Genomic DNA, 8,806 nt, shown 5'->3' with positions numbered 1-8,806 from the left:
GGACATGTCAAGACCTGACCCTCAGAACTGACCTTTTATTACCTCTGTTGACTCATCAGTAGGAAAAATGTGAGCTCTACATGCCTTGTTCCAACAGGATGCTGTATCTATATCATGCCTTGTTCCAACAGGATGCTGAATCTACTGTATATCATCCCTTCTTCCAACAGGATGCTGTATCTATATCATGCCTTGTTCCAACAGGATGTTGTATCTATACATGCCTTCTTCCAACAGGATGCTGTATCTATACATGCCTTGTTCCAACAGGATGCTGTATCTATATCATGCCTTGTTCCAACAGGATGCTGTATCTATATCATGCCTTGTTCCAACAGGATGCTGTATCTATATCCTGCCTTGTTCTAACAGGATGCTGTATCTATATCATGCCTTGTTCCAACAGGATGCTGTATCTATATCATGCCTTGTTCTAACAGGATGCTGTATCTATATCCTGCCTTGTTCTAACAGGATGCTGTATCTATATCATGCCTTGTTCCAACAGGATGCTGTATCTATATCATGCCTTGTTCCAACAGGATGCTGTATCTATATCATGCCTTGTTCCAACAGGATGCTGTATCTATATCATGCCTTGTTCCAACAGGATGCTGTATCTATATCCTGCCTTGTTCCAACAGGATGCTGTATCTATATCATGCCTTGTTCTAACAGGATGCTGTATTTTCTGTCATGCCTTGTTCCAACAGGATGCTGTATCTATATCATGCCTTGTTCCAACAGGATGCTGTATCTATATCCTGCCTTGTTCCAACAGGATGCTGTATCTATATCCTGCCTTGTTCCAACAGGATGCTGTATCTATATCCTGCCTTGTTCCAACAGGATGCTGTATCTATATCCTGCCTTGTTCTAACAGGATGCTGTATTTTCTGTCATGCCTTATTGGAATCGATGTTGCCTCACACAGACCTACTTATTGTATTAACAAAATGAAGGAAGTTTGTTTTTAAATTAGTAATACATTTTATCCTGCCAACCACAATATGAAGAAGTTTAAAAAATACATTGACTGAAATTGAACCTTTTGTAACCACCAGCCAGACATTGTTATATATTTTGTGGCATTACATTCATGTAAAGAATCTGTGGCAAGTAGATTTAGAATGAATTCTTTTTTTATTTCTATATTTAACCTTTATTTAACTAGGTAAGTCAGTTAAGAACAAATTCTTATTTACAGTGACGGCTTACCAGGGAACAGTGTGTTAACTGTCTTGTTCAGGGGCGAACTACAGATTTTTACCTTGTCAGTTCAGGAATTCGATCCAGCACCCAACGCTCTAACCACTAGGCTACCTGCCGCCCCAAAATTATCATATTTATAATAGTGATCAGTTTAAGATCATAATGAATGAGAGTACATGGACAGGGGAGGACCTGATACTAGATCAGCACGAATAATGTGAGCAGCTTGATACATATTGGCCCGGGGTCCTGGTGTCTACCTCTGGCTTAGAATCAGACATTTTATATGTTGAATTGGAAATAATTACTCCCTCTCACATGTTAACCTCTGCATGTTGTGGTGATTTGAATGTTTTGACAAGTTTACTGACGGACATAATAAACATAAACATTATTACATAATAAAACGTGCTAAAGTTAATGTGGGTGCTGCCAGGAGACATTTTGATAACTGATAAACTACTTTAAAGGGGAATTTATTAATCGTATTCCAGTTTACTATCTTGAAACCCTAGTCACCAAACAATTCATTTCAACTTCAGTCATGGAACTTATGCTGCTCCATACAAAATATATCAAATGTATTCTGTGACAGTAACATCCGCAGAGTGACTCCTAAACAGGAGTGGATTGCCAAGTCAGGGACCTGACTACTGGGAGAGACAGACTCAGATCAACATTGGTAACGAGCAGGTCGACAAAAATAACATGGCTATTGTACAGATTTATTAGTGGGTTGGGTTTACATGCACCCTTGCAACCATCCCAGTCAAATAACAATATTTACAGACTGAAACACAGGGTTGGTTAATAAGAACTTCCTTCAGAGAATCTGTCAGGTTTTACAATAAGTCATGTGATGTGGAGCCATACTGAATGTACAGTATAAAGCATCCCTGAGGACGAGTGCTGATCTAGGATCAGGTCTTCCACTCCCACAAATATTTATTTGTATATTATCAGGTCCCCCTTATCCACATATTCTTTGTGATCTGAAAGACAAAACTGATCCTAAATAGGCATTCCTACTCTGAGATGCTTGATGCATACAGCCCAGAGCTATTGTCTATATCTGTTCTCATCATGTCAGTCTTCGGAGAGGTTGGAAGAAGTGTCACGTCACAAGACTTGTATCATATACGGATTAGTAAAACACAATCACGCCACAAAACAACCCCACATAATGTACCAGAAAAGAAGACTACCATCAGTCTGTTAACAAAACAAATATTTGACACAAATAGACATTGTTTTGACATTTTTTATTTTGGAAAACTGTAGCTTTTCATATTAGCAGGCATGACAGGAAAGAATGTTGGCAAGCTTTATTATTTATAGATGTAGACGGTGCAACATCTTCTACAATTGAACATGTAGTGTAACTACTAGCCAATGAGGCTCCCTGAACTAATGCCTAAGCTTTAGCTCACAGGGAAAACACAATCTTGTGGTGCGCAGTAGACCTCGGTTATAACACTGTTCGGTCATATAAGAACACATGTTTGGGGATATGATTGCCAAATTAAAATCAAATTGAACTGAAATGAATATGAAAAAAGTATTCAATCTGTACACTAGGATTCTTAGGCTACGTTTACACAAACAGCCTAATTCTGATACTTTGCCCATGTATTGGCAAAAGATAAGAATTGGGCTGCCTGTGTCAATGTAGCCTTTGTCCTTTAGTATCTAGTTAATGCAATATCTGCACAAGTAGCATTCAGAACATATTTTCCTACTATTTAAAATGTATACTGATGTGAATTCTAATGTATAAATGATGGAAGTTCACTGTTGAAAAACATAATCAGTGATTAACATTGGTACTACTCTGATGCTGTGACAACTTTTCATGCATTGCAGAAAGCAGTTTCAGCATATCTGATTTAGCTTGGGACTTCAGTTCAGGCGGCATTTCACGTTGAAATTATAATATGGCTAAGTAAAGCGTCACCATCATCACTACCTCCCATACTACTGACCCCATGCTCTCTGGTATTATCAGCAGTCTTAAGGTTCTTGCTGGGGGCTTGTTCTACTCTGTGCTGTGTCCTCTTCCTTGGTTGGGCTGGTCCACTGGTAGAGCTGGAGCTTGGTTTAGGCGTAGTGGGGCCGCCCCCAGACTGTTTCAGAGTAGATGTGGGTCTGATGTGTGTGGTTACAGAAGGGGTAACGGTGCTGCCTGCTGCAGGGGTGAACAATGGGTTGAAATGACAGAGGTCTCTGTCTATCGACACCTCACCACTGCCTCCAGTCTCTGCTTGTCCTCTCGCTACCAGACTCTTGGTGACATAATAGAAACCAAGTGTTTGCATTAATGGGTACACACACACACACTATACCATCTACTGCATCTGGCCATCTTGATGTAATTAAATGTATCACTAGCCACTTTAAACAATGCCACTTTATATAATGTTTTCATACCCTACATTACTCATCTCATATGTATATAATGTACTCTATACCATCTACTGCATCTTGCCTATGCCGTTCGGGCATCACTCATTCATGTATTTTAATGTACATATTTGTATTCATTCCTTTACACTTGTGTGTATAAGGTAGGTGTTGTGAAATTGTTAGGTTAGATTACTTGTTAGATATTACTGCATGGTCAGAACTAGAAGCACAAGCATTTCGCTACACTCGCATTAACATCTGCTAACCATGTATATGTGACAAATAAATTTGATTTGACACACACACAGACCGTTACAGGATTAAGTAAACCACATTAGGTCTATTCTCTGTGACATCAACATGCTATTTTAAGCAGGAAGAAACTCTCTAGTACAGGTAGGAAGAATATACAATTAAGTCACAAGTAAGGGTTCACCATCATCACTACCTCCCATACTACTGACCCCATGCTCTCTGGTATTATCAGCAGTCTTAAGGTTCTTGCTGGAGGCTTGTTCTACTCTGTGCTGTGTCCTCTTCCTTGGTTGGGCTGGTCCACTGGTAGAGCTGGAGCTTGGTTTAGGTGTAGTGGGGCCGCCCCCAGACTGTTTCAGAGTAGATGTGGGTCTGAAGTAGGGTTGCAAATGGAGGATATATTACTGGAAAGTTCTCAAGTTTAACAGTAAACAAACAGAATTTTATGTAATCTATCACAAGACATCTAGTGGCCCTTTTGGGTACTTTAGATTATCACAGGCGTCTGTAATAATCTCTGGTCCTCAATGTGGCCTTATCACATGTAAAATATATTAAATAATTGAATAAGATGAAGATGAATAAAAAACAGAATGATAAAGCTGTAAAACATCCTAAATATAAACCATCAATTTAGTGAATATCAATGGTGTTTAATATGGGTTTCAGTTTGAAATTAACTTTATATTTCGTTTTTTTTAAACTTGTAGTTATTTCTCTTTGTCAGTAACCGAGTTTGCATCCAACCTCTTTTTTTTCAAGTAGTAGGCCTACATGTCGGATAAGTAATGTCGGGACAGGCTTGATGGAAACAGCGAATTTGTCGTTAAACATTCCAAATGTCTACAAAACAAAATACACTACACAGGTTGTGATTTTTTTCTGTCTGTAAAATGTATGATGCGAGAAATGGCGGTTGGAAACACTTTTATGCACAAATATTGACATAATAAGCATCATATCAAAGTAAACTTGGAGTCATTCGAAGACATAGTTTGTCGTGTGGTCCTCCCACTACGATTTGGGAAAACATGGATTTTATTATGCTACAGATAAATACATGATGATGAACTTCACAGGGTGTTGAAAGTGCACAGTGTATGAGCTTGATGCTCCTTTCCAATAAATATAAAGGGTCTTATTCTGGTGACGATGCATTTACAGCTGTATGACTAATAAAATCTATAATAATCCCATGTAGACTACCCATACCCGCACAGCCTACTCACACTGTATCTACTAGTTATTGATAAAGTTCAAATGTCAAGACCAGAGTAGGGACATTTGTTATTTAACGCAACCATTTTTGAGGCAAAACTATAAAACTATGGTAGAGTTGAAAATGCAATGGAAACACATTGAATTTTACATTTTAATTTGGTAAGCGAAAAATATATTCTTTTTTTTGTCATGTGTGCTGTCATTGATTTTTATTTGCGACAAGTCAGTTTGGTGAAAACACCACTGGTGGGAAAATGCGCATATTTTCTTTATGCGGATTTTAGAATATTCGTCTGAAAATCTGTCGTCACTTGAATGGAAACCGATTTATAGATATAATAAATGAATAATATATAAATGATGAAAGGTTTTACAAGTTATTAAAGTATAAATTACCAAAATTACATAGATTGCCATAGAGTTTTTTGTTATTTACCAAAATTACTGTAGATTCCGATAATTTTAGTAATTTACCGGTAGCTTTGCAACCCTAGTCTGGGGTGTCTGATGGATGTGGTTACCGGAGAGGTGAAGGTGCTGTCTGCTTCAGGGGTGGACAAGGGGGTGAAACGACAGGGGAATCTGTCCATCGACGCCTCACCACTTCCTCCAGTCTCTCCTTGTCCTCTCGCAACGGCTAGCAGAAGCTTGGTGACATAATTTAAAAAACAAGTGTTTGCATTAATGATCACACACACAAAAACTGTACGCTGACCATTACAGGATTAAGTCAACCACATTAGGTCTGTACTCTGACATCAGCATATTTTTTAAGCAGGAGAAAACTCAAAAAAACGATTAACTCACAAGTAAGGTGTCACCTTCATCACTACCTCCCATACTACTGACCCCATGCTCTCTGGTTTTATCATCATTCTTGGGGGCTTGATCTACTCTGTCCTGTGTTCTCTTCCTTGGTTGGACTGGTCCACTGGTAGAACTGGAGCTTGGTTTAGATGAAGGGAGGCCGTCCCCAGACTGTGTTAGGGTGGACATGTGTCTGAAGGGTCTGATGTGTGTGGTTACAGGAGGGGTAAAGGTGCCGTCTGCTGCAGGGGTGGACAAGGTGGTGAAATTGTGGTATCTGTCCAACGACGCATCACGACTGCCTCCAGTCTCTCCTCGCCCTCTTGCTACCAGACCCTGCATTAATGGGGACGCACGCACACACACTGAACATCACAGGATTAAGTAAACCACATGAATAAATAGTCAGTGATATTAGCATGCTGTTTTAAGCAGGAGAAAACTCCCTAGTATAGGTAGGAAGAATATTTTATTAAGTCACAAGAAAGTCCTCTAAATGTTCAGAGTGATTCTAATTGTGGTACTTCATTCAAACACACAGCTCACCTCTCCTCCTGGAATGTTGGTCGGTTGGGCTTTGTGTTTTATGAAGGGGGAGAGCCAGTTCAACTCCTGTAATATCTCCGGATCTTTTAGTCCAACACTTGAATTGTCGCTCTTGATCTTTGTATTATGCTCTCTGACATAGTTTTTCCTCAACTTTTTCCACGTTGTCCTGCAAAAGCTGAAGTCCATTTCTCTTTTACCTTTGCTGAGAATATGAGCTACTATAATCCAATCATTATAATGAATTATTGTATCTCTTGAACTGTAAAGATTGGGGTATTTCTTAACCTCCCTGGCAAGCTTAATCTCAAACTCAGACAAACTAATTTTCTTCTCCAACTGACTGAGGTAAAACTCTGGTAAATGCTGGAGTGATGGATGTGGATTATTTTTCTACCTGAAGTGTGTCTACATTAGCATACCACTTATAATGAGGAAATGTATTGTGTTTGCATTCTACAGTAAGGGGGTAGGCCTATGTGGGTGTTTTACCACTTTCAGTTCCAGATTGGCAGAATCCTGGGCCTAAAGGCATTTTCAATGGAGTGTGGATAATGAAACAAATCCAGACATGTCAGTCTGTGGCTGCCAGTTTCCTGTTGGTTGAACACCGCAGCTCCTCCTCCTTTACCCTGAAGTTTCTTTTCAATCAAAACAACTTTTAAGATTTCCTGGAAGAGTCCAAATCAAGCTCCCTCCTCCTACACACCCAAAGTTTGCCTGAATTCCAAGTTTCTTTCTTTCATAACTGTACATGTGACCCAGCACTTCTTTTCAGTCTTATGTTGCAACATCTGAAATGGTGTTTTTTACATTGGATAAAAGTACAGACAGAGCAGGAATTAAAACTTAGACATCAGTGGAAGAATGCAGTTGTTGTTTATTTATCTTGTAAATCAGGTTACTGGGTTTGATTGAATATGTTCGATATTGTTCATAGTTAAAACATATCCCACTGTCCACAGACGTTAGTTCAACCTCTATTTTTGATTTACATTTGGTTGAGTTTTCAACTAACGTGAATTCAATTTGAAATCAACAAAAAATATCACCCTTTCATTGTATTTGAGTTGAAAGGTGGGTGAATAAAATGGGAAATTTCCTTACATTGACTACTTTTTGCAAATCCAATCAGTTTTCCAAGTTGATTCAACATCATCACATTGAACGTTTTGGTTGAAATGATGAGGAAAGAACATTGATTCAGACAGATTTGGATTGCTCTCTCTCCTGGGAGAAATCACTCTGAAATATATATATTTTTAATGGCAGTAGGATCATATCAGCCGGATCAACTGCACCAATAAAGGATAAATAAACAAATCCAAAATGCTTTTTACCACAATCAATATTACAACAGGCTAGTAACATACTACTGAAAAGACCCACTGAACAGGTGGGCCCATGGACTAGGCTTTTCCTCATCACTTTATTGTGCCAGTAAACGAAAGGTTGGATCTAATCCCAGAGCTGACAGGTAAAAATCTGTTGTTTTGCCCCTGAACAAGGCAGTTAACCCAATGTTCCCTAGTAGGCTGTCGTTGTAAATAAGAATTAGTTCTTAACTGACTTGCCTAGTTCAATAAAGGTTACATTCATAAAAATAAATCAATGCAGGTTACCCTTAAAACTGGGGCTCATCTGGGATCTGAACCTGGGACCTCTCACTCCCTAAGTGAGAATCCTACCCCTAGACCAGGCTTTCCCAGACTTGGTCCTGTGGCCACCCCTGGGTGCATGTTTTGGTTTTTGCCGTAGCATTATACAGCTGATTAAAATAATCAACGATTGATGATGAACTAGCTATTTGGAAGAAGAAAAAAATTATTCACTATTTTTTTCACTTACCATGAAAGTACCCGATGGTGCCAAGAGAGACATCCAATAGCCACTGCTAACCTAATGGAAGTGATAAGGGCAAGCTCACCATGTTAAGAATTGCATGACCAGATCAACTAAAACTAGAGGTAGTTCTAAACAAGGTGAGTGGATTTGGATTGGGTCAATTCCATGTTGACTGAGATCATTCAATTCAAAGACATTTGGGAAACTGGTTGTCCTCTTTCCGGTGTAGTAAAAGTGAATATTCTAGACTCAATCTCAAAAAGCATATCATCAAGCTGTGATATGTCTGACCCTAAGATGTGCCCTGCAAAGGGTTAAAATTACGCCTACAGTGACACAGTATGAGTATGAACAAATAGTCAATGAAACTATGACCTTGTCTAGACATGATAGTCCGTGTAGTTTCTGTATTGGGATAATGCTGTTCTGATCATGATGTTCTGAACACGTCATGCACCTACACCAGGGATAGTCAAACAAAAAATGTAAAAAACACATCCCTACCCTCCCAACCTTG

The 8,806-nt window shown here is 39.1% G+C and overlaps 1 protein-coding gene across 3 annotated transcripts; it reads right to left on the bottom strand.

Moving 5' to 3' along the window:
- Window positions 1-2,459: 2,459 nt before the first annotated feature.
- On the bottom strand, window positions 2,460-6,837 carry LOC116354476 (mucin-5AC-like). Of its 3 annotated transcripts, none has more exons than XR_004203791.1 (5): window positions 6,445-6,837; window positions 5,899-6,234; window positions 5,613-5,738; window positions 4,080-4,242; window positions 2,460-3,494 (listed from the first exon to the last, which is right to left on the bottom strand). XR_004203791.1 is itself a non-coding variant. In XM_031794943.1 (5 exons), exons 1-5 carry the CDS (start codon window positions 6,631-6,633, stop codon window positions 3,129-3,131), a joined length of 1,227 nt encoding a protein of 408 aa, XP_031650803.1. In that variant the 5' UTR covers window positions 6,634-6,796; the 3' UTR covers window positions 2,460-3,128. The 3 variants fall into 3 exon arrangements, 2 of the variants coding, with proteins under 2 accessions (XP_031650803.1, XP_031650804.1); XM_031794943.1 differs by having other exon boundaries at window positions 5,566-5,738; window positions 6,445-6,796; XM_031794944.1 differs by having other exon boundaries at window positions 2,460-4,242; window positions 6,445-6,796.
- Between the last annotated feature and the right edge of the window lie 1,969 nt (window positions 6,838-8,806).

The sequence above is a fragment of the Oncorhynchus kisutch genome, linkage group LG17 (assembly GCF_002021735.2).
Source record: "Oncorhynchus kisutch isolate 150728-3 linkage group LG17, Okis_V2, whole genome shotgun sequence".
Classification (NCBI taxonomy): Eukaryota; Metazoa; Chordata; class Actinopteri; order Salmoniformes; family Salmonidae; genus Oncorhynchus; species Oncorhynchus kisutch.
The sequence above is the reverse complement of the archived record's forward strand: the minus strand, read 5'-3'. Positions and strand labels throughout refer to the sequence as shown.

What these genes read in the sequence shown, in the direction of transcription:
- LOC116354476 (XM_031794943.1), bottom strand. Translation starts at nt 6,633, where the DNA reads ATGGACTTCAGCTTTTGCAGGACAACGTGGAAAAAGTTGAGGAAAAAC. An exon ending in ATGAAGGTGACACCTTACTT is followed by an intron (nt 5,739 to 5,898) that starts GTGAGTTAATCG and finishes TATGTCACCAAG; the next exon opens with CTTCTGCTAGCCGTTGCGAG. An exon ending in CTAGGGTTGCAAAGCTACCG is followed by an intron (nt 4,243 to 5,565) that starts GTAAATTACTAA and finishes ACCCTACTTCAG; the next exon opens with ACCCACATCTACTCTGAAAC.